The sequence below is a fragment of the Pseudophryne corroboree genome, chromosome 10 (genome assembly GCF_028390025.1).
Source record: "Pseudophryne corroboree isolate aPseCor3 chromosome 10, aPseCor3.hap2, whole genome shotgun sequence".
In the NCBI taxonomy this organism is placed as follows: Eukaryota; Metazoa; Chordata; class Amphibia; order Anura; family Myobatrachidae; genus Pseudophryne; species Pseudophryne corroboree.
In genome coordinates this window covers 63,218,172-63,244,761 of record NC_086453.1, presented here as the reverse complement: position 1 = coordinate 63,244,761, position 26,590 = coordinate 63,218,172, and the positions used below count along the sequence as shown (strand labels likewise).

General features: G+C 43.2%; 1 protein-coding gene across 1 annotated transcript in view; it reads right to left on the bottom strand.

The window, feature by feature from the left end:
• The window catches only part of LOC134965190 (otogelin-like protein), a 128,087-nt gene that overhangs the window by 97,860 nt on the left and 3,637 nt on the right, over nt 1-26,590 (bottom strand). The window contains exons 6-19 of the mRNA XM_063941703.1: nt 25,996-26,151; nt 18,379-19,998; nt 15,030-15,111; nt 13,514-13,563; nt 12,812-12,960; nt 11,580-11,706; nt 9,962-10,136; nt 8,327-8,427; nt 6,915-7,136; nt 5,451-5,628; nt 5,062-5,139; nt 3,506-3,564; nt 1,302-1,443; nt 131-238 (exon numbers count right to left, since the gene is read on the bottom strand). Coding sequence (XP_063797773.1) covers nt 131-238; nt 1,302-1,443; nt 3,506-3,564; nt 5,062-5,139; nt 5,451-5,628; nt 6,915-7,136; nt 8,327-8,427; nt 9,962-10,136; nt 11,580-11,706; nt 12,812-12,960; nt 13,514-13,563; nt 15,030-15,111; nt 18,379-19,998; nt 25,996-26,151 — 3,247 coding nt within the window. The remainder of the gene's footprint in view (nt 1-130; nt 239-1,301; nt 1,444-3,505; nt 3,565-5,061; nt 5,140-5,450; nt 5,629-6,914; nt 7,137-8,326; nt 8,428-9,961; nt 10,137-11,579; nt 11,707-12,811; nt 12,961-13,513; nt 13,564-15,029; nt 15,112-18,378; nt 19,999-25,995; nt 26,152-26,590) is intronic.

The window sequence follows — 26,590 nt, the reverse complement described above, 5'->3', positions numbered from 1 at the left end:
AGCGAAGTACCAGTTCTCTAGGTGTTGGTGAAGTGTTTGGATTTGATAGTGACATAGAAGCGACCAGGGTGACCATTGCACCTGCCCAACTGAACAGGCCTATCTGTATATAATGTCTGACCCAACTTACCAAGTGTTACAGTCCTGAGCCAGTGTCTCGCCTGGTTTATAAACATCATCTCCGTGCACACAAGGGCATTCGTTCAGTTGTACGCAGGTGTTATTATATCTTAAAAGACTGAAAATAAAAATGTAGGCAACTTAAAACATCATGTAGACAAGTATTAACGAGGATTATCATATGCATTATGAAGCAGATACAGCTTTCCACTTCATTTCACTAAGCATATTGTCACTCTTGTACAACTTATTCCTTTACATAGAAATGCTGGGGCTCTCTTTATATTCCGCGCTGCCGCTGAAGCGGGAGAAGTCAGGCCATCTTGGGGAGTGGCTGCACCTCCAAGTCAGATTGGTAATGACCATTGATAGACTTCTCCTTTCAGATGTACACAGTAGGAGTGACATCAGAAGTTATCGCAAAGCAGCCATCGGAAAGAAGCTCCCGACACAGAATAATGTAGCCATCAGATTGGAAGCATGGATACTTGCCAACTTTTGGTTTACGGTGGTCATCCCTAAGATAGACAGGCCTGGGCACAAGTACTTTGCACCCACAACCCCTTTTGGCGCTCTTGTTGGAGTCACTTTCCCTCTTTCTGTCCTCGAACCATCTAGCAGCACGATGGTGAGGTTTTATATCAGTGTGGATTGTAAAGTACATAGTTATAGATTTGTTAGACAAATCTATCTTGGTCTCATGAACAGCTGCATGTAATTCTGGTGTACAGTACAATGCCTTTAGTTTGCTAAGCTATAACAGCCAACAATCCAACATTTTTTAGTCTAAATGTCTATTTAATCAATATTATTAGTATGCACATTATCATCATAATTTTTTTATTATTATTATTATTATTATTAATAATAATAATATTCATTAATTTAATCATTCTTATACACCTCTCAAATATTTGTAGAATGTATATATTTCAAATGATTTATATTCTCCGTAACATTCAGAAACTGTTCCGGATCTATAACTTTCTGAACACGAGCACTGTTTTGAACTAGTGGTATTTACATTAATCTGACAACTTCAATATACAGTAAGTCCTAAAAATCAATTTAATCATCATTGTTGTTATTATTATTATTATTATTATTATTTATTTTATAATTATTGCCATTGTTTTTTCTTTTGTTTTTAAAACGACAGCTTGGATATTTGCAAAACGTACCCAAATTTGCAGACACATCCTGACTGGCAATCCAAAGCACAACTCTGGTCTAGTACTTGCAAGTTTTGGCAAGATGGCTCACATGTCTTTCCATATCCAACCAAACAATCCGAGTATATCTCATCTTCAGAACATTGCACAACTGCCAAAAACAATAACACAGGTACAGTAAGTAACTTGCAACCTGATAAAAGGGGAGATGTATCGAGACAAAGATAAAATGGAGAAGTTGCCAAATTCAACCAATCAGCGTCCAACAGTCATTTCACAGACTATGCTAGAGAAATGACAGCTTCTGATTGGTAGCCTTATGGCCTGTAAACATTGGGCGTTCTATTGAACAGCCAATATATCGCGGGTCCGTCGGCCAGTGTGTACGGGCGATATGTCTGTGAACTCCATCACTCACAGACATATCGCATCAACCCTGCAGCACAGCCGACAGCCAGTATATCTACCAATATATTGGTGCATCGCTGTGTGTGTATGGGCGATCAGCCGAACGCCCGTACACATGCTGCGGCAGCCAGCAGTGATTGACAGCTGAACTGGGCGGGCGTGTGTAGACGCCCGCCCAGTTCATGACGTCAGTTCCCGATGGATCACTGCCCGATCCGTCCATAGATATATCTGCAGATCAATTGATCTGCTGATATATCTATTAGTATGTTCCCACCTTTAGGTTCTCTCCAAGACTTAATACATCCCCACACAATCATTTCCCATGGTACACATTACAGGATGTCACCACCAAGTTACAGTAGCTTTGTTGAGTGTGCATTATATCTCTCACTAGTACAGAGCTTAAAAAACCTTTCCAACCAACCAGCAAACAAGCAAGCAAGCAGAAACCATCCAAAAAACTTAAAATATAATACAAAAAAAATAAAATACAGAAATTAATTGAAACCAAATAGTGCAAACTAAACATGGCATAAATTATAATTTTTTATTTATACGGCATCACGGATTCCGTAGCGTCAAACAGTCTTACAGATAGGACATGTATTAACGCAATAAACAGAATAACATGAATACAAGAAACAAATATAAAAAAATCCTAAGGCTCAACTTTATGGGGGTCATTCCGAGCTGATCATAGCTGTGCTAAATTTAGCACAGCTACGATCATTCACACTGACATGCGGGGGGACGCCCAACACAGGGCTAGTCCGCCCCACATGTCAGTGCTGCCCCTCTCTTCTCTTCCCCGCAGAAGTGCAAAGGCATCGCACAGCGGCGATGCCTTTGCATTTCAAGAGTAGCTCCCGACCAGCGCAGCTTTAGCGTGCTGGCCGGGAGTTACTCATCGCTCCCCGGCCCGCAGTGGCTGCGTGTGACATCACGCAGCAGCCGCGGGCCTCCCCCCCCCAACAGTCCAGCCACGCCTGCATTGGCCAGACCGCTCCCCCTAAACAGCGGCTTAACGTCTCCGTCCAGCCCCCTCCCGCCAAGCGACCGCCTCTGCCTCAGAGGCGAACGCTAGGCAACGATGGCAGCCATGTGCAGTTCTGACCCGATCGCAGCGAGAAACTGCAGCGAGTAATCGGGTCGGAATGACCCCCTCCCCCCATGTGCAGTCATTGTTCTTGTGTATACAAATGGTCACTCCCCTTCCCTAGTGCACAATGTGGTACAAATATACTTTTGGGTCTGCTGTATAAACCCTAATAAATGCAAATTTTCAATGACAAACTTACTGTTCAGCTTTAAGGCACAACAGGAACGTATACTGTCCATACAGTAGTGCTTATTATTGGGAGACTCTGGTCTTTGTAGAGTTTGTGATTGTTTAAGTCTGATGGCATGTTTGCCTTATATATATATATATATATATATATATATAGTATGAAATACTGACAGTTGGGATCCCAACTGACAGAAGACCGACATCGGGATCGACACAGCCAGAATCCTGACACTTCCCAGTACGTATTTCTACCTTACCTCTACCCCTAATCATAATCCTAACCCCCCCTCACGTAGCCTAACCCCTCACACCGCAGTCTGACCCTAATGCTCCCCCTGGTGCCTAACCCTAACCCCAACCCTGGTACTTACCTCCAGGATGTATTGGGATTCTGACGGTCGGGGTCCCGATGTCTGTCTTTTGACTGTCAGGACCCTTACTGTCTGTATTTTAACCACATCCGAGAAAGAATGTTCCCTGTTCATTCATTCTAATAACAGAAACAATATCTTACCCACTTTGGGTTCCTCTGTTGGCTCTATTTCTCCACATTGCAATACCCTCTCACAGGGGCTAAAAGGCAAGCAGATAAATACGATTAAGTCTGTGCAATAAGATATCTGTTGAGAGACTGTATGTTTCCGATCCAAGATCCTACAAGTGTCAATGTTCCACAAATCTATTGTAAGAATGTAGCAGTGTAGTCTTCCCGTATACAACACTAGCAAACAGAATTCTATAGCTGTATATCTTTGAAAGTATTTGGGTGTCACAGTTAGAAGCATCGCTGCCTCACAGAGCACGGGTCATGGACGTGATTAAAAACCGAGCTTCATATTTGTGGAGTTAACCTGGTTTCTTACCGCACTCACTCTGAAAAAGAGTGTGGTCTTATGGAGAGACATTCAATAGGTCGAAACCAGATGGTCAGTTGTCAAAATGCCGACATGGGGGTAAATTTACTAAGATGGGAGTTCTATTTAAGATGGGATGTTGCCCATAGCAACCAATCAGATTCCAGGTATTATCTTCTAGAAGGTGCTAGATAAATGAGAAGTAGAATCTGATTGCTTGCTATTGGCAACATCCCATCTTAAATAGAACTCCCATTTTAGTAAATTTACCCCCATGGTCTTAGGTCAACAGGGTCAAAATGTTAACTTGTAAATAGTCAGCACAGAAAATGTCAACAATTTTTTTTAAATATTTTAACCCAAACAATCCCTGTAGTGCCTAACCCTTACGTAGTGCCTAACCCTAACCCTCCCAAGTGACTAACCATAACCCTCCCAAGTGACTAACCCTAACCCTCCCAAGTGACTAACCATAACCCTCCCAAGTGCCTAACCCTTACCCTCCCAAGTGCCGAACCCTAACCCTCCCAAGTGCCTAACCCTTACCCTCCCAAGTGCCTAACCCTAACCCTCCCAAGTGACTAACCATAACCCTCCCAAGTGACTAACGCTAAACCTCCCAAGTGACTAACCCTAACCCTCCCAAGTGACTAACCCTAACCCTAAAAATCACGAAAAACAATGTGCTGACCTGTCCTGCATTGACCATTTGCAAGACCACCTTTTGGCCCTGTCAACGTAAGACCACGTCGACCATTTAACTGTTGGCCTTTTGACCCTGTCAATCTATTGCTTGTCAACCATCTGGTGTTGACCTTTCAACTGTTTACCTCTGTACTGTCTAGCTAGCATCCAGTTACCCCGAGGTCATAGTAGTAGGCACTGTATGTAGGCAGGTTTCTCACAAAATCAACCCAATAGGGAAAGTGAGTCTGCCTGATGTTTTAAAGGGGCAATCATTTAAAAGGCAAAACCAACCTGGTTTTGCCTTTTAAATAATGTCATCTTTAAAACATTGGGCAGACTGGCTGATGACTGCAAGTGGAAGCTATTACATTTCCCCCCTAGTGTGTTTCTGTGCGGTAGGAAATATAGAGTGTAAGCTCCACTGCACCAGGGATTGATCTGAATGACAGAATATTCCCTGTAAATTGCTTTGTATTGTGTAGGCGCTATATAAATAACTATTGATCATAATAATAAAATATTATCTCACCATGTTTGTCCATTGGCCTGAGTGATAGTCTCTCCTAATTTGAACACTTGGTTATTTCTGTAGCAAGGACATGAATCTCTGAAAAATAAAAACACACATGAGTTATGGTATATCTAGTAATACTATAATATGTATGAAATAAAGTGAATTAAGAATGTTTATGCTGTTTAGACCAAATCTCCGTACCCTCATGTCTAAATGGACATGTATCTGAACGTGGGTGTGGGAAAACGTTATGCATTTTTTTACAGTGCAGAAAAAAATATATTTCTGTCGGTTTTCAAGGATAAGACACATGGAAGTTCTTGGTCAAATGGACTGTCACAGATTAGCCTGAACTACAGTAGGTCTGTATACTGTATACTGGATAGTGACCGGTCTCTACTTACCCAGGAACACAGGTGTTCTGCGAAGCATCATAGTAGAGATCGGGAGGACAGATGCAAGCTTCATTCAATGGGATTGTGGATTGAATTTTCAGGAAAGAAGAATAAGAATATTCTGCACAGTCTTCATTGGAGAACGCTTCCTCGGTAGTGGGAATCATATCCCCGTCACACACCGGAGCTGCAGAGTTGACAAGGGTAATTGTTGGGATGTCAGTTAAATGGCGCGATAACCTTGAACAACTTTGACCACGGCAGACTTGCCCACACAAGGTTCCACTTGCCCATAAAAGTGCTCCTTGAGGCATGTAGGGGAAACATTTATCTAACCTGCCAAAGAGGGCAAGAGGAGGTGTTGCACATAGCAACCAATCATATTCCAGGTATCATTTTTATAGAATGTACTAGATAAATGATATCTAGAATCTGATTGGTTCCTTTGCATGCTTGTCCTCGTTAGAAAGTTTGTTAATTTTTCCCCATAATGTCTGGCCAGATCGTCAAAATAGAAATATTAAGATGTGGAATGTAATACAAAGTGGGTGAAATCATTTACAATTTTTAATCCAGTTAGTTGAGGTACAGTACCAGGGGAGACGTTCCCATATTAAGACTCAACTCAAAACATTATTATCTAATAATTCTACCTGACTTTAAGTAGTATTAATATTCGGAATTCAAGTCTGTGTTGCTGACTCTTTCTAATATTATTCTTAATGGGCATATTTAGGTGGAAAAAACCTTTATAATTAGAAGCATTTCCTTTTTATCTCCCATCTTTGTCATAACTATGAACTATAGGAAACTATCTCTCCTTTTGCTATTCTGAATGCCTGGGGTAGGGGAAGGTGGTGGATTCAATTGAGAACTGGAGATTTAAAAACTCATCGGCACAGGGTTTTTCCAGCAGCCATGGCGTTATCTTATTCAATTAAAGGAAAGAAAACGAGACGCAGCTATTTCTATAGAAATCACCAAGGAAAAATCAAACAATTGGAAGTTTCCAGTTAGCTTAATTAGTCACCTTTCCGAAGTTGTATCTTTTCCATACAGCTTCGATAGCTGGTCTTCTACAGCAGGAGATGTGTGTAAGTATGTGTGTTTGTATGGGTGTGTGTGTGTGTGAGTGTGTGACACCCGAGGTCACCAGAGACTACCAGACCGGTAAGTATAATTATCATATATTTTTATTTGCAGCGCAGGGTTTTCAAAGCTGAAAACCCTGTGTGCATTTTTACCGTGGGTAATCGGGAGCACGCATTTCCGAAGTAATCCAAAAATGGCCGATAGGTCCTCAAGAGTTTTTGCGAGCTAAGCCTCACGCCTAATTGAATTCCCCTCTAGATGCCTGCTTGTCTCCTTGTCCCTACTGTGCATGATGGACATGCTGAACAAAAATGTTCACAGCAATTAACTATGTATGCTGTGGGCAATTAAGAATTACTATGGGCAATTAGGAATACTTACAGCATTCTGAGAAAGAAGCGCTGATCGGGACGACGATTCCGTGATGAGCGCAACGATAGGCATAATCTGCTAGGGCTGAGCAAAAGCCAAAGGTTGCACCGTAGTAGTAGCTGCTAGCACAAGATTTCTTATAGGATTGGATGTCAATCAGATTAATGCAGTCTTCAAAGAGGGAGCCCTCCAGGGCAGCATCGCATTCTAATTCAGCCTGAGCTTTTCTTTCTGTCAGACAATGATCAGAAGCTGGTTAGAGTCATATAGCACAGAAAGCAGAGGACAGGAGCGGTGCATATTGTACGTCATTACTGCACATGACAGTAAATCCAGCATTTTACCAGTGCAATGAACCCGCTATTATGATGCACAGCAGTGAGACAAATGTTATTTCTGGGTCTAATCCAATATTTTGCTTGATATCTAACCATTTGTGTATTGGTAATTAAAATGCACTCACGCAGTGGGGGAGCGGCAGTTATGTTTGAGGACTGAGACACTTTAGGGGGAGATGTATCAAACTTTGGAGATAAAGTGGAGAGAGATAAAGCACCAGCCAATCAGCTTCTAACTGCCGTGATGGGATCCAGTCAGGATCCGGCAGTCAAAATAGTGATGTTGGGATGCTGACAGTACAGTGCTGGCGGCGGGAACCAGACAAGTATCACTTTCTTGGCAATGGAATCCCAACCGCCAGGATGTCTAACAAGGAAGTCACGGGCCACCGGACAGGTAAACCACGAGGAGGGTGTGTGTGTGTTAGATTTAGGCTGCTGGGGGGAGGGGGGGGGGGGTTAGGGTTAGGCTGCGGGGAGGGGGGGGGGGTTAGGGTTAGGCACCCCCGGGGAGGGTTAGGGTTAGGGTTAGGCTGCAGGGGGGGATATTAGGGTTAGGCTTCCTGGAGGGGGGGGGGAAATAAGGGTTAGGCACCCCAGGGAAGAGTCAGGATTAGGCTACGGGGGAGGGGGGGGGGGATGGTAGGCTGCAGGACAGCAGGTGGGTTAGGGCTAGGGGATGTGCGGGATCCAGTATAGCTTTAGAAATCTACCACTGTCTGTATTTTCATCATCGGGATGCCGCTGACGGTATTTTGACAGCTCGCATCCTGACCGTCGGTAGCCCATGCCAACCCTCCACGATACAGGCTGTGTTTGAAAAATGACATCTAAGAACTGATTTCTTAGAACTTTATCTCTCTCCAAGGTTTGATATATCTCCTCCTCTGGCAGTACTCTGACATTGGGTTACTAAGAAGTCATTGTTCCTTAAACTTCTTTCCGCGTGCATAGAAATTGCTAGTAATGCTTCATAGTAAAAGTATAGCACAACTTTAGTACATAACAATCAAAGCCCAGACATGGTTGGCTTTTCCTTTCCAACATCCCTCTGAGCCCAAAGGTTTGTGATCTCATTATCACCTGTGTCTTCTGATCCTTTTTTATTTTCTGAGCATTGAGACAGAGTCCTCCAGGATGTGCTGAACAAACTAGATACGGTTTCAGTCATGTCACTTGAGCTCCTGTAATTGATGAAAAGATTATTCAGTATAGAAGAGAATACAAAATAATACAATAAGAACCTTATACAAACAAGGCTGCAGTGGACAAAAAGGAAATATTTGTGTCTAAATCTAAACCAATGTTCATTAGCATGGAGCTTTCTCTTTCACTAGGAATTAGTGTCATTGCTGAGGTGTGAGACAAGAGCACTCCAGTCCTCCCCATATGCTACCCAAGACCTTTACCATATATCAACTAGACTTCCCCACAAACCCGTCCAGACATCCCCACATACCGCTCAGACCTCCCTACATGCCCTCAGCCCACCCCCATGTAATATTGGGGCAGTGGTTCTGAAATCGGTTCAGGGCCGGATTAAGGCTAGTGAGGGACTAGGGCCAATAAAGTTGTGTAGTCCCCCACTAGTCAGAATGATGGCAAATCAGTTGAGCTGCTGGAGGGGACTCCTCCGCATCGCACAGTGCTATGTGGGGGCCCCTAATGTGTGGGGGCTTCTGGGCGATCGCCCCTGTCGCTCCTCCCCTAATCCAGCCCAACTGGTATTTCAGTGTCTACGGACAGCTGGTATCTCAGTTCTTTCTCATTCAGATGCATAGATGTACACATGGGAAGGGATGTGTAGCGGCAGATGCAAGACGGGCAAAAGACGCAGACAACGATAGCAAAGTAACAGTGGCAGCTCCAGAAATGGGGCTGCAGCACAGACTAAAATTCATGTAGGGCAGCCGCGCCAACTGCCAGTGAGTCCTGGACAGCGACGTTTGGCAGTGTTTGGGGTGGAAGTTGGTGGAGCTCCCATATTTTAATTTTGGACTGGACTACAGCCCTACCTCTGGAGCCACGACTGTAACTACTCTTTAATAAACTAAACCAGAATTTTGTTCTAAGCTACCTTTTAGTTTATAAATTTCTTCCAAATTGGTAATTATTATTATTATTTATTTATTTTGGCTCTCGAAAAACATGGCATCTACAAAGCAAATGGACCAAAAGACAATCGGGGGGGTCATTCCGAGTTGATCGCTAGCTGCCGTTGTTCACATCGCAGCGATTAGTCTAAGAATTGTCATTTCTGCGCACGTGTATGCACCGCAATGCGCAGGCATGTCGTACGGGTACAATGAGCATCGTGTGTTTGCACAGAGTCTAACGAAGATTCCAGTCACACGGCTGAACGCAGGAAGATTGACATGAAGTGGGCGTTTCTGGGTGGCAACTGACCGTTTTCAGGGAGTGCGTAGAAAAATGCAGGCGTGGCTGGAAAAACGCAGGCGTGGCTGGGCGAACGCTGGGCGGTTGTGTGACGTCAAAAGACGTCCCTCCGTCGTTAGAATCAACGCACACGAAGAATAACTACAGGGCTAGTCTTGTTTTGCAGAAAAAGATTTTGCAGGCGCTCTGCTGCACAGGCGTTCGCACTTCTGCAAAGCGAAAATACACTACCCGGTGGGCGGCAACAATGCGTTTGCACGGCTGCTAAAAACTGCTAGCGAGCGATCAACTCGGAATGACCCCCAATGTGCTGAGACATACCTGTAATCATCGTTCCGATTGTCATTGTAAGTGCCGCACAAGCCACTAGTTTGGTCCTTGTAGCTGGGATCAAGGATGATATACAGACGGTTCCCTACAGTATCGTACTGCAGATTAAACAGGGTGCTGGCCACATCCAGGAAGGTCGAGGAACTTCTTAAGACAGTAATAGTGTCTAGAAATAAATATAAATGAAGTCTAAATTAAAACAATATGTCCACTCACTGTATTTTTCATACAAATTCACAATTTTATTAAAAGTTTATTTGCAAAATGTGCTTTTCTAAAATAGCTTGGCGTGTACGGGGTACACACTGAACGGATAATCGCTCAGCAGATCGGAGCATTTATCTGATCGTCAGAGACTGTGGCTAGCGTAAAGCTGGGCACACACTTGTCCAATCCTTGAAGATCCAACTGCTGACCGACCAGTTTGTCTGACATTGGGCAAGTGTGTACCCTCCACTAACTGACCCGGTCCCCAAATCCTGGTCACCTGCAGGGTCTCCGGGGTTGGTAGCTCAGCACACCATCTGGAGGGATCCCGCCACCGTCCGCCGATGCTACGGTACCCAGCATGATGTGAGACTGCATCCTGGAGGACCAAGTCCCCGTCAGTCATTACTGCAAAGTTCAGCAGCGGGAATACGGTGGTGCTGTTTCCCATTTTAAAAATGGTACAGCAGTGTTATTTTTAAACTTCAACGTGGCAATGGTGAGCCAGTCGAAGAGAGCCACATCATCAATGCGCTGGTTTGTGTCCGCTAACAAGACTGTCTGAGATGTTATATTGCTCATGAAGCAGGCAGGGAACATATAACATAGAATTCTAAACGGTCTTGCTTGCTTAAGTTATTATCCTTCTGACCCTACGTGCTGCCTGCACCTTCTCATGTGATACCATCTTAAGGCAGCCAGCGGACATTAGATTACAGCTCATGGATATAAAAATGCAACATTCTCAGAAATCTTTCAAGTGAAAATTTAAAATGGAACCCGTAAACCATTGGGAATGGACATGGTTGACTTTACAAATCATTATTCATGGCTCATGCATACAGCTATAATTGGACAGTGATTGGACAACAGCCGTCCAATCAGGGGGCCACACCAGTCAGGCACAACAGTAGGATGGTCTGTTACTCTAGGGGTCCTTGCCATCCTGATAGTTACAGGAGGAGGATTTGGTGGTTTAGTCATGAAGTAGTAAAAAATGGTGGAGAAACAGACCAGTGGAGAAGTTGCCCATGGCAACCAATCAGCATCTCCCTTACATTTTAAAGAATGTACTTTTATAAAGGCTTCCTTCATAGCTGATTGGTTGCCATGGGTAACTCTTCAGATCCTTTTCTCCACTCTTTTCGTCGATTCATGAATAGACCCCTCTGTATTTAATATTTTTTTGTATGGGTGATTATCCCTTTTAGCATACAGTATCTTGTTACTAGCTGAACAGATGACTGTGGAATAGTGGGTGGGATGTAATAGAGACCAACGGGAGTTGTGGGATACCGGCTGATCTCTAACGGTTTTTTTAAAGGAGCAATCACTTAAAAGGCTTGGGACTCCATTACATCAAGCCAACTGTGTTTATATAACATTAATGCCAAACACGTACCTTGAATAGAATACGGAAGTATCGCAGTCTCTCCTGCTGATAGAATGTTTCCAGTTGACTGTAGTTTAATGCTGGGTTTTGATGGAATGTAGATGTCCACAGATTCAATGCAAACTGCATCTGGATCCTAACACAGAGTAAAGACACTTTAAATACAATTTATTATTTATTGGTATTTGTCTTTCTTAACATTTATTTTTATGGTGCCAGCATATTCCTTTTACAACTGGGAGCGGTGAAGACAGCAATAAAGGGAGACTTGGTATTAACAGATAGACAAAGAGGTGAGAGGGCCTTGCTCGTCACCATATAATCTATAGGACGATAGTAGTTTGATGCATGAGGCAATGTGTCACATACTGCATACTGGACTACGGGATCTATTTACTAAGCCTTGGATGGACATAAAGTCGCTGGAGATAATGGCCCTCATTCCGAGTTGATCGCTCTTTAGCTATTTTTTGCAGAGCAGCGATCAGATAGTCGCCGCCTCTAGGGGAGTGTATTTTCGCTTTGCAAGTGTGCGAACGCTTGTGCAGCCGGGCGGGACGAAAACGTTTTTTGCAGTTTCTGAGTAGCTCTGAACTTACTTCAGCCTGTCCGGTCCCGGAATTGACGTCGGACACCCACCCTGCAAACGCCTGGACATGCCTGCGTTTTCCCTACCACTCCCAGAAAACGGTCAATTAACACCCATAAACACCCTCTTCCTGTCAATCTCCTTGCGATCGGTTGTGCGAATGGATTCGTCACTAGAAGCATTGCACAGCAACTATGCTGTTTGTACCCGTACGACGCGCGTGCGCATTGCGGTGCATACGCATGCGCAGTATAACCTGATCGCTGCGCTGAGAAAAACGGCAGCGACCGATCAACTTGGACTAAGGGCCAAAGTACTAACCAATCGGCTCCTAACTGTCATTTTTCAAACCCAGCCTGTGGCTTGGCAGTTAGGAGGTGATTGGCTGGTACTTTATCTCCAGCAACTTTATAGCCATCCACGGCTTAGTAAATAGACCCCTACAGTGTATACCGGTTGCTTGTGTAAAGAGTGTTTGGTGGGCTTTGCGTTTCAGACATACTGCAATGTTGGTTTGGTGTCTAGAGGGTAATGGGAGTATAGAAAGAGAACACATGTATATTTTGTGTGAACTGTGTGAAGAGATGATAGCCGGGTAGAATAGGGTGAGGGAGGTCACTCCACAGACCTTGCATTTGATGCATACCTTCACAGAATTGTCCAGCTCGGAACAGAGCTTATTGTTTAAGCTGATTGTGAATGCGGAGGTCTTGGCCAACACATAGCTGCAACTTCCAGGGCTTTCATACAGCGTCCCGTCAAAAGTGCGAATCATCTGGAAACCGGTCACTGAGCAGATTCCTGAAATACAGGGCACAAGGACATTACATCCGTTATATATTGTCATCATTGCAGTACCTTATATTCCCTACAGTATATCCATTTAATCTAATGATCATTCAGTAATAATAAAAAAAAGAATGATAAAGCTACATAACGTACGCACAATTGCTTTAACATAGCCACAATTACTAATTACATTATCTGCAAATATCTTTACGGTATGTATAATTTCCATATTTACTATTATTATTATTATTATTATTATTACTCTTATAACTCCACCCAACTACCTCCCTCTGTCTGCACAGATGTCTGCGCCTCTACAAATGCCAACGTCTTTCTGTGTACTACCATGCACATCTGTGCCAATCTCGGGGCACTTGTGCCAATCTAGGTGAACTTGTGAAAATCTAGGTGCACACTCATTCTAAAAATATTGTTTTGGCCTAAGCAGCAGGATGTACTTCCTCTGTGTCAAGGCAACAGCTACAGTACACTTCAAATGTGCTTCAATGTGTATCTTTAACAACTACAAATAATGAATAGAAAACTTTACAATGAATGAAGTTACCTGAGCAGCTCTGACTGTCCACACATGTTAGTGAGCCATCATTGCAGGTGCTGTAAGAAAAGAAATTTTTTTATAAATCCTACAGTAAGTTCCACTATATCTAAATAGTTTGTCACTCAATGTGGAGTTTAGACTCCTGGGATAAATCGTGTCTACAATTACTATTTCTATATAGTATAAATACTATCTTCATCCAAATGAAATGATCTAATCTAATTGTATAACAGAATACTTCCCCAATCCCTCTGTCCCTAATTCTATAATTCTTTAATAAACTGTGAGGTTTGAAAACAGAAGATGTAAGCATTTAGCATATCCCATATATGTTCTGTGTCAGTATACTGTATGTTACTAATGGGTATATTTATCATTGGTGGCAGTGGGGCCTCAGATACTATAATTTCTTATTGCTGCATATCGTAGCTATAAGAGATGGGGTATGGGTTGTTGAGTCAACCCCACTTAGGTCGACAGTCATTAGGTCGACCACTGAAGGTCGACAGTTGCATTAGGTCAACATGGGTGTCAGGTTGACATGTGCTAGGTCGACAGGTAAAAAGGTCGACATGAGTTTTTTGGGGGGTTTTGGTGTCGTTTTCTGCGTAAAGTGATGGGGAACCCCAATTAGCTTCGCTCGCCATGCTTCGGGCAAGGTTACCCATCCAGTGGTAGTCCACGTAGATCGTTAAGTGTGAAAAAAATCCAAAAAAGTAAAAAAAAATTAAAACTCATGTCGACCTTTTGACCTGTCGACCTAGTACATGTCGACCTAGCACCCATGTCGACCTATTGCATATTGACCTAATGCTAATGTCAACCTTTGGTGGTCAACCTAACGGCCGTATCCCAAGAGATGTGGGTGGCTTTAGCAAAGCTTCTAAGACAGACAAGTGAAGGCGTCACCAAAAGCAACCAATAAGATACTGTCTATCATTTTCTAGAATACAGTGGAGAAATTAAAACTTAAATCTGGTTGCTATGGGCAACAACAACCATTTTTAGAAGCTTTAGTAAATTTACCCCTCAGTGTTTTAGGACTATATAACAAAATAACATGTTTGGCCAACGGCTCTTGGTGAAGAGGTTGGCAGTAAAGTGATGACCATCAATACCGCTCCACTTCCGTAAGGCTACGCAAGCTCATTATCATTTAGCAATAGCCTGGAGGGGAGAAACCATAGGGTTGGACTGGCTATCTTAGCTTGGAAAATTGTGCCAGACAGCAGTCCCCATTGAGAATAATGGTGGACTTCGGTCTGCAGCATTTGTTGGCCAAACGCAGGAGATTCTCTGATATCTCCTTTGTTAGGTTCTTCTCAAATAGACAGAATAATTAGATCATATGGAACTGGAAACTACCAAACTTACACTGATAAATAGGCCTGTGTATATATGACTTGTCAAATTACAGTACAATGAACAAAACAATAACCCAGTACATGTTCCATACCCCACTGTATCCTAACTCTTAGCACAGGCAGGTGGGTGTAGAATTACTGAAGGCAGTATAACATACCAGGCAGCGCAGTCTAATGACTGGGTTTCTCCATCAGCCAACGATTCTTGGTTGAAAGTGCAAGATTTCCCCTTTGGTGGACCTAATAACCAAAAACAGTATGTAAGTATTATGGAACATATGACTTATGGAACATATGACACAATCAACTCAAGTGATGCAAGATGTTCGGACTCTCGGGCAATTTCACAGAGTAAAACAGATCCAGGTATATAATCTTCAAGTTCTACTTTTAATTTGCCTCCTCGTGGATGGTATTTATGCTATAAATTAAAGATGTGCGTGGACTCCCGTGATTTGGTTTTGGTTCTAGAACTTCTAATTCATATTGTGCTTTAGTATTGGTTTTGGCAAAACCACCCTAAAGTAGAGATGTATGGGTTCAGATTTACTCGGATCTCACAACGGTATCTTATTGGCTATCTGACTGTCACTTCTTTTGGATAGCCAAGAAGAAAAATATGGATAAACCCAGACTTGCGCTAATTTGGCACTAAGAACCGAGTAAATTTGAACCCGCACCTCTGTACCCTAAAGTGTTATGGTTTTGGATCTGGATTTAATTATTTTGATAAAAATCAATACAATCAATAAAAGATCCATAAAAACAGTTAAATCATGTAATTTGGACCTGTTTACATACAATCCAAAACCCGAGTTCAGTTTTAAATCCAAGTTCCAAACTGACAACAGACCCGAGCCAGGACTCGGTTCCACTCGGAACCCCAAGATGATTCCAACCCGGAATTTGATTCGACATGGAACCCCTGAATTTGGGTGCATTTATATTTCATTCAGGAAAACTGAACCGTACATCTCTATTATAAATGTACAATTCCTGGTATGTATAATGAATGCATACAGCTGGGATTGATGAAGGTCATTTAATTCTGTGCGTGGTGGAGTTGGGTTAGGACTCGGAACACTTGAGGCATAGTTCAACCAGCGAAACGCACACAGGGCCTATTTCAAGGTTGATTGCAAAATAAAATTTTCCTCTAATGGGCAAAACCATGTGCACTGCAGGTGGAGCAGATGGGCAAAACCATGTGCACTGCAGGTGGGGCAGATGTAACATGTGCAGAGAGAGATAGATTTGGGTGGGTTATATTGTTTCTGTGCAGGGTAAATACTGGCTGCTTTATTTTTATACTGCAAATAGATTTCATTTTGAACACACCCCACCCAAATCTAACTCTCTCTGCACATGTTATATCTGACATTGGTTTTAAACACATTCAAGCAGATGAAGCACAACGGAACTTGTGACCTAATTCAGACCTGATCGCTAGCAAGCAATTTTTGCACTGCTGCAATCGGATAGTCGCCGCCTACAGGGGGAGTGTATTTTCCTGTGCAAGTGTGCGAACGCATGTGTAGCAGAGCTGTACAAACAGATCTTGTGCAGTCTCTGCACAGCTCCGGAATTACTCAGCCGCTGCGATCACATCATCCTGTCCGGGACCGGAATTGACATCAGGAACCCTCCTTGCAAACGCTTGGACACACCTGCCTTTTTCCAACCACTCCCTGAAAACGGTCAGTTGCCACCCACAAACGCCTACTTCCTGTCAATCTACTTGCGAATGCCCATGCGAATGTTTCCTTCGCACAAACCCATCGTTGAGCGGCGATCCGCTTTGTACCCGTGCAACACGCCTGTGCATTGCGGTGCATACGCATGTGCAGTTTAGACCTGAACGCCCGGTGTACGAAAATGCAGCCTAGCGATCAGGTCTGAATTACCTCCTTGGTGAGATATAAATTCGGCAGCGGCATCATAGCAACTCCTATACAGATTCAAACTCAATTGCACACCAATGTACAAATGTCACACATCAAATTGATCAGTGTCATTTAGTAGTTTTGTCACTTTTAGTTGTTTTATTTATGGGAATACCACCCCATTCAAACATCATATCCAGGAAATTGCCAACTCTAGCACGCCAGCAAATTCCTGTGTCCCAGCTCCGTGAGCCTGGTTGGGAGTAGGGTTGCGGACCCGGGACTTAGTCTCTGGTCGTTTGCATTCAGACCTACCTAAATCCTGTGTTTATGCAAGGTCATGCACAAAAACCAGGGATTTTGAAGTAGGCCTGAGACTAAGGGGTATTACCTGCACATTTAAGCAAGAAAGTCGCTCTGCACACCCGAAAGCATGGGACCTGGCGTGCCAAGAGGGTCTATTTCATGCGACTGAAGTCACAGTATATGAGATCTCGTCTGTACATTGCGTGTAATATCAAAGTACATTTATTGATTGAAGTCAATAGGGCAAACTGTTAAATTCTAAGTGCTATTATTTGTCCATCAATCATTTTTCCAGGTCTAAAGACTACTTGTCCATCCTTAGAACTGCCCCAGAAATTCAATCTAATACTACTAAGGTCAGCAAACAATTTATCTTCTTATAACCTGTGTTACAATGTATAGTCAAGGGAAGTGGCAGCCAAGGCTTAACTGCGCCAGCTAATAGTGTCGAAATGGACTATTTTGAGAAAGTGGAATTTTCATGTCCCTTAATCCTTAGGGACTCTCAATAATCAAAACTTCATGTTATATATTTTGAGAGATGGATAGCTTTGCTTAACATCGACACTTAGGACTCTTTCCCTGACTGTACCTAAACCACTTTGCTAAAGGTTTTCAAATCTACAGATACGGGTGGTCATTCCGAGTTGTTCGCTCGGAAAATTTCTTCGCATCGCAGCGATTTGCCACTTAGTGCGCATGCGCAATGTTCGCACTGCGACTGCGCCAAGTAAATTTGCTATGAAGTTAGGTATTTTACTCACGGCTTTTTCTTCGTTCAGGCGATCGTTATGTGATTGTCAGGAAGTGGGTGTTACTGGGCGGAAACAGGCCGTTTTATGGGCGTGTGGGAAAAACTGCTACCGTTTCTGGGAAAAACGCGGGAGTGGCTGGAGAAACGGAGGAGTGTCTGGGCGAACGCTGGGTGTGTTTGTGACGTCAAACCAGGAACGACAAGCACTGAACTGATCGCACTGGCAGAGTAAGTCTCGAGCTACTCAGAAACTGCACAGAGAAGTTTTTTCGCAATATTGTGAATCTTTCGTCCGCAATTTTACTATGCTAAGATTCACTCCCAGTAGGCGGCGGCTTAGCGTGTGCAATGCTGCTAAAATCGGCTTGCGAGCGAACAACTCGGAATGACCACCACGGTTCTTGTGGAGACAATTGGAATAGATATGAAAATGCAAGAAGTTTCTAAGAATCTCTTGTTTTTATATGCCGTTGGTTAATTATTCTATTTAAAAAAAAATCACTTTTGAAGAATTGATTAATATAAGTGTACTCTTAAATCATTCACAAATTAAGTGCTACTTGCTTGGTGTAGTATTAGGCTCAGGAAAGCTTTCCAAAGGTTTAGTCGGCTCCTCAGGTACAATGGGGTTCACTGGTTCCAGAGGCTCAGCTGGGGTTACTAATTCTACAGGCTCCGCAGGCTCATTGGGCTCCACAGGTTTGGTAGGGTTTTCATCTATCACAGGCTCTTCAGGTTCAGTGGGCTCTTCTGGCTCAATGGGATTTACTGGTTCCACAGGCTCTTCAGGTTCAGTGGGCTCTTCTGGTTCAATAGGGTTCACTGGTTCTACAGGTTCAATGGGCTCCTCAGGTTCATTGGGGTTCTCCGGTTTCACTGGCTGTTCAGGTTCAATGGGCTCTTCAGGTGTAATGGGGTTTACTGATTCCACAGGCTCATTGGGCTCCTCAGGTTGGATAGGGTTCTCTGGTTCCTCAGGCTCTTCAGGTTCAGTGGGGTTCACTGGTCCCACTGGCTCTTCAGGTTCAATGGGCACTTCAGGTGTAATAGGGTTCACTGGTTCCACAGGCTCCTCAGGTTCAATGGGCTCCTCAGGTTCAATAGGTACCTCAGGTTCAACGATGGGGGTGGGGTTTACTGGTACCACTGGCTCTTCAGGTTCAGTGGGCTCCTCGGGTTCTATGGGGTTCTCTGGTTCAGCAGGTACAATGGTCTCCTCAGGCTCAGTGGGCTCTTCGGGTTCAGTGGGCTCCTCAGGTTCAATTGGGTTCTCTGGTTCAACAGGTACAGTAGTGTCCTCAGGTTCATTAGGCTCCTCAGGTTCAACAGATTCCTCAGGTTCAATGATGGGGGTGGGGTTTACTGGTACCACTGGCTCTTCAGGTTCAGTGGGCTCCTCGGGTTTTATGGGGTTCTCTGGTTCAACAGGTACAATGGTCTCAGGTTCAGTGGGCTCTTCAGGTTCAGTGGGCTCCTCATGTTGGATAGGGTTCTCTGGTTCCTCAGGCTCTTCAGGTTCAGTGGGGATCACTGGTCCCACTGGCTCTTCAGGTTCAATGGGCACTTCAGGTGTAATAGGGTTCACTGGTTCCACAGGCTCCTCAGGTTCAATGGGCTCCTCAGGTTCAATAGGTACCTCAGGTTCAACGATGGGGGTGGGGTTTACTGGTACCACTGGCTCTTCAGGTTCAGTGGGCTCCTCGGGTTCTATGGGGTTCTCTGGTTCAGCAGGTACAATGGTCTCCTCAGGCTCAGTGGGCTCTTCGGGTTCAGTGGGCTCCTCAGGTTCAATGGGGTTCTCTGGTTCAACAGGTACAGTAGTGTCCTCAGGTTCATTAGGCTCCTCAGGTTCAACAGATTCCTCAGGTTCAATGATGGGGGTGGGGTTTACTGGTACCACTGGCTCTTCAGGTTCAGTGGGCTCCTCGGGTTTTATGGGGATCTCTGGTTCAACAGGTACAATGGTCTCAGGTTCAGTGGGCTCTTCAGGTTCAGTGGGCTCCTCAGGTTCTATGGGGTTCTCTGGTTCAACAGGTATAATGGTCTCAGGTTCAGTGGGCTCTTCAGGTTCAGTGGGCTCCACAGGTTCTATGGGGTTCTCTGGTTCAACAGGTACAATGGTCTCTTCAGGTTCAGTGGGACTCTCTGGTTCCACAGGATGTACAGGTTCAATTGGCTCTTCTGCTAGAAAGAAAAGTTTAATAATTGAGTGAGGAAACAAATTATTTGTTGTTTTGCAGCAGAAACTATTCTGCATACAAATTATATAATGAGTGTTTAAGTACAATAATGTTTAATTGGATTTCACTGTACATATAAATAGGCAAGAATGATATACAGCATCTACCAGTATAAATTAATCACTGTACCAATTATGCATTCGGTTGTAATTTTATTCCATGGCAATATTTTTGTTATGAAACTATTTTTTTTTTACTTTTTATTAAAGCATCACAGTGCATCACACTCATCAATGACGATGATTCAAAGTAGAACTGAAACTCTATTTTAATGGCAAAAAAATGTGTAAACTGCTCGAACTCATAAAGCAAACTTAAATGATGTGTTTACATTAAGAATTTATAGAGTGTAATTAATTAGATGGAAACTCTGTCTACAAACTATTGTGGGATAAATTATAGTATGATCAGTAATGTAATTGTAAAGGCATGAAGAAGATCTGTGTCGTTTATTTCGGGCCTGATTCTGAGTCAGACGCAGTGGAGCGAGTATTTTTCTTCTATGTAATCGTCTAAGTTACACCACATGCATCCAGATTGCATGCTCACAGAGTCGGAGTTGAGATTTAGGCACACAGGAAACACGTGATCTCAGAAATGTTTTAAAAATGTATTGAGTATACCAGGGCAGTAACAGGAAGGTGGCTTAGTGGACGCTAAGACAGTAAAGCAATTTAAACGTGCATGGGATAGACATAAGGATATCCGTACAAAGAAATAAGGATCAAATAAGGTTTCAGATAAAAATATGGTAAAAAAAGGGGCAGACTAAATGGGCCAAACACTGGCATATTTATAATGGGTACACACGGGCCCCAGAGGGTCAAGTGGGGCCCCCTGCGCACACCTTGCACCCATTAATAAAAATACTTACCCTACGGAGTCACACGGCGCAGCAGCTAGAGAGATGGGGCCGAGCCGGAGCCTGCACACGGACCTCCTCCTCTCTAGAAATGCCCCTGGGGCCAAGTGGACCTTATAGGCCATCAAATTCTATGTTTCTATGACGCAAGGAGATGGTCCATGTTATGGGCATGTTGAGGGAGGGTCACAGTCATGTCACTGAGTGTAGTTGCGTACAGAGACGCACAATCACTCACATAGGGCAGATGCAAGTTTAGATGTACAACCGATGGTGTGTCTAAAGATGCACCAAGATATACTTGAGTGTCTGGGCGTCTCAGTCCTTGCACATGCAGTCGCATGGCTCTACACCAGGGAAGGGCTTACAGTGGCATTATCATAAAGTCGCAGAAGCAATACCGGTAAAAGACGCACACATGGACACAGTCCGGTCTGGCCCTTATGTTAAGCATGGGAGGTGTCATGTTAGGAATAAGAGTTGCCAGTCGGGTGGCTGTTTTTTGAGCATTGATGTTTAAGCCGGTCACGTAATCAGAGGCGTCACCAGTGTGTGAAAATTTTCTTCTCTTGTAGACATTAGGCATTTCTGAAGTAGGGTGATACTTCTTACATTGTTTGAAAGGCTGTAACGCCTGGTTTATTGAGCACGTCTGCAGATTCTGTTTTCTCTATTCTGTTTGCCTTTAAGTTCTCACAACACAAAATACATTGACACTAAAAAAAAAATCTTTCTTCAGGGGAGAGTTGCTGTAAACACATTGATTGCTGACAGTGCATTAAGTACAAAATATGTGATCAATTTAGCCGGCTGTCGGGATCCTGGCGGCCAAGATAACGACACTGGAATCCCGACAGCCCGCAATGCCGACAGGCGGAATCCCAGCGCACAGAGGCTATTCCCATTCATGGGTGTCCACGACATCCATAGAGTGAGAATAGAACCTGTGGTGAGCTCAGCGAGCCTGCAAGGGGACTTGTACCGCTCGCCCTGCTGCCGGCATTCTGGCGGGCGGGATGCCACTGTCGGGATCTTGACAGCAGGCATCCAGCCGCTGGTAAATATGTACTCTGACTCAGCAACAGCAACCAATCAGAAATCACCTTACATCTGTCTAGTGCAAGTTAAACAATAAATAGAAGTATCCAATTGGTGGTCTAATTTATTGTAAATGATGCGCTGCTGCTAAATATTGGAAAATTAGACCTTAGAACGGTGTCTGCTGTTAACGCATTCAATAAAATATTTCTATTTATTGATTTTAAAATATCTCTCGGTGGGGGGCATGTTATTGTGTTATTATCAAGGTGTATGGGTGATAGAATTAGTTTATGGGGAGACGTTTGTGTGTAAGGAGTTGTCCTACTGTAAGTCGGGTGGTCCTGGAAGTGGAGCGTTTGCATGACAGACAAGCATACAGCCTGTCTGTCATTGCACAGCAGTCTGGGGAGCTCTTCAAGACGGACAAACACAATATTCCTGGCGCTGCAATTGTCGGTTTTGAAAGCAGCTCTCTCAGGGGTAATGGGTCATTTACCCCCAAAAATAGACCAAAGGAAATACAATCTGAGAATGCGCTTTTCAAATCCAATGTAGATTTTATTAATTATAAAAAATACTATATACACACAATTATATACAATCTGCCGGCCGGCTACATAAAAAGCGTGTTTTAACTAAATATAAAAGGTATTTATATATAATTTGTTAAAACTTGATTTCAATAAACAAATCCTAAATGCTTATATTCTCATTGTACTGGGTTTTTATCCAAATCCTACAATCACTTTTCCTAACAATAAACACTCTGCCCAAGTCCATATATTTATGAGAACATTTAGCAACTTATTGCACAAGTTGTAATTGATAGCAATCTGTTGATTGAGGCCATGCATTCATAGTCAGATTAGTAGCTGAAGCCAAGCAAGTGGTTAGTAGCAATCTATTAAACACAGCCTTTCTCACGGCTGAGCAGTTCCGTTTAGGCAGTTCACAGATTGGTTTTGTTACAGCTGTAACTGATTAGAAATACTATATATCAATTTAAGATTTGTATACCGTACAGAATGCCTCTGTTGTCCACCTTGCATTCATGCATACGGCATCCCTCCTGGTTAGTGTTTCTTGTCACTGTCCGTTTTCTCTGGAGGGGGATCTATTTATGTCACTCGCCGCTCTTATCCTCCCGGCACTTGGCCGCACGGCTGGTATTTCTCCTCGTCAGCCTTACTAGAGGTTCGTGGACTGGTGTCGGGCAAAGAAGGCACACGCTTCCCCTCGCCTTCGGGGAGTTTGTATTCACCGACCAGCTGATGTGCAAAGTGCTGCTGTCTGTGTGAGAGTACGTGACAGACGCGTTTCCCCGCCTACTCAAGTGACACTGAGGAAGCCGCCAATGCTCTTGAGTAGGCGGGGAAACGCGTCTGTCACGTACTCTCACACAGACAGCAGCACTTTGCACATCAGCTGGTCGGTGAATACAAACACCCTGAAGGCGAGGGGAAGCGTGTGCCTTCTTTGCCCGACACCAGTCCACGAACCTCTAGTAAGGCTGACGAGGAGAAATACCAGCCGTGCGGCCAAGTGCCGGGAGGATAAGAGCGGCGAGTGACATAAATAGATCCCCCTCCAGAGAAAACGGACAGTGACGAGAAACACTAACCAGGAGGGACGCCGTATGCATGCATGCAAGGTGGACAACAGAGGCATTCTATACGGTATACAAATCTTAAATTGATACATAGTATTTCTAATCAGTTACAGCTGTAACAAAACCAATCTGTGAACTGCCTAAACGGAACTGCTCAGCCGTGAGAAAGGCTGTGTTTAATAGATTGCTACTAACCACTTGCTTGGCTTCAGCTACTAATCTGACTATGAATGCATGGCCTCACTCAACAGATTGCTATCAATTACAATTTGTGCAATAAGTTGCTAAATGTTCTCATAAATATATGGACTTGGGCAGAGTGTTTATTGTTAGGAAAAGTGATTGTAGGATTTGGATAAAAACCCAGTACAATGAGAATATAAGCATTTAGGATTTGTTTATTGAAATCAAGTTTTAACAAATTATATATAAATACCTTTTATATTTAATTAAAACACACTTTTTATGTAGCCGGCCGGCAGATTGTATATAATTGTGTGTATATAGTATTTTTTATAATTAATAAAATCTACATTGGATTTGAAAAGCACATTCTCAGATTGTATTTCCTTTCTTCAAGACGGAGCCTGGCAAGACCGAGCTTCCCAACCAGACAACTGCATGACTGCTGGTAGATAGTGCTCTGCAGCCTCTGATTGGGGGCACTGCAGTTGGGCATACAGTAAATTACTGGTGGCACTACAGTGCGGTATAATGTGACCTTCTGGGGAGCACTACAGTATAGCATAATGTGACTTGGGTCCACTACAGTGTGGCATAATGTAACCTTCTGGGGGCACAACAGTATGGTATAATGTGATCTGCTTAGGGCACTTCAGTTTGGCATAAGTTACTGGTGGCATTTCAGTGTGGCCTAATGTGACCTTCTGGGGTCACTACAGTATGGTATAATGTGACCTTTTGGGGAGCACTACAGTGTAGCATAATGTGACTTGAGGGCATTACTGTTTGGCATAATGTGAATTACTGGTGGCACTACAGTGTTGCATAATGTAACCTTCCGGGGGCACTAAAGTGGGATATAATGTGACCTTCTGGTGGCACTACAGTGTGGATAATATGACCTACTGGGGGGCGCTACAGTGTGGTATAATGTGACCTGGGGGCACTACAGTGTGGCACTATGTGACCTTCTGGGGGGCACTACAGTCTTGAATAATGTGAATCACTGGTGGTACTATACTATGTCATAATGTGATCTACTGGGGACACTACAGTGTGGCATACTGTATTGTGAAATACTTTGGTCACAACAGTGTGTTATAATGTGACATGCTAAGGGCACTACAGTGTGGCATAATATGAAATATGGTGGGCATTACAATGTGGTATATTATGGACTATAGTGTGGCATAGTATGACCTACTGGTAGCACTACAGCATGGAATAATATGATTTTCTAGGGGACACTGAGAGTAAACAAGTGTCGCATGCTTAAGAAGCTCATCCTACACTTACATACATTAAAGGCATTAAACATCAAGATTCCTTTGTGCAGTGTGACCTTGTTGATGTCTGGAATGGTGGAGCTGCTACACACACGTGTGGAGATTATTGAATACTGGGTGTATTCTTGAAATTTGAATTTGTCACACTATTCCAAAATTATTTTTTTTATGTAGCTGTCTCTATAGATAATGATGTAGTTAGTTATCCTGTCTATTTTTGTGTTTGCACCAACTACAGTTTATTTGGTCCAACCCACATGAGGCCACTTCCGGAATTTTTTCAAAGGCTACTTCAAGTCCTCAATCTGTAATCTTCACTATATAAATAGGTCAGACTTGTCAGATATCATTTTTCAGAACACTATTTAAATCTAGGCATAAAGATCATCTTATATTAAAAAAACATTTTCACTTGTTCTATCTACAGTATAGCAAAGAACATGGTTGCATGTCACAAATTTTACACAGATGCCAAAATGTATGTGAAAGCTACAAATGCCACATCCCAGTAATGACATACTGTATATGCCTTTGATTTAGGGTACATTTAAACTACTGTGGCAAAAAGGATACTTTGCCATATTCTGGGGTCCAGAATAGGACTCTTTCCCTAAGACAAGGGGCAGACAGGGTTAAGAATCCTGCTGTTTCGTACAGGAAAGGCTTTACATACAGCTGGTGTGCTTGAGTGTGATTGCTCTGGAGTGTGTGAAAGGATAAAAGGATTGTGAGATCCAGTAGGTGGGGCTACTGATGCTGACTAGCAGCCGGATGATAGCTAGGGCTGATGGGGCACAGCTAGTGTCAGGAAGCTATCTCATGTAAACAAATGTGCTGTTAAAACATTTTTCATGAGTAAAGAAGCCAACTGACTGAGCCAACTGGTGTGAAGAATAATTTATTTGTAAGCAGGTTCTTAGACTATATGTAGCTAAATGGGAATGTAATACATCTACTTACTCTCAACTCCTTCTGTAACCCCTGGGTAATCATTGCGATACAATAATTGAGCGGTTTGAGGGATGATCCATGGTTCTATAGTGAATACTGGACTATAAGTTGGAACAATGCCACTGTCCAAGTCTATGTCTTCAAATGATGACTTTCCATAGTCTTCTTTTAATATAAATCACAATGCATTAAAAAGTGCAATTTTATCCTTATGCTGCTCTTATCTGTTTTGTTGATCTATCCTAGCTGCATATTTTTATGCTTTGGATACCTGAAAATATCCAAATTACCATTTTTAAGCATATTGCCACTTAATTAAAATAAAACCCCATTTAATATTAACATGTAAATGGGTTTTATTTATGTATTTCCTGCAACCGAGTAACCCAAGTAGAAAATAAATATAGGCATAAACATAATAGCCTGTGATTTGCAGGAAACTGCTCAATTTTGAAACTATGGCAGGAGATTAATCAAAACTTGGAGAAAGTTAAAAGTGGAGAGTGATAAATTACCAACTATTTCGCTCCCGTCATTTTTCGAACACAGGCTGTAATATGGCAGTTAGAAGCTGATTGGTTGGCACATCTCTCTCCACTTTATC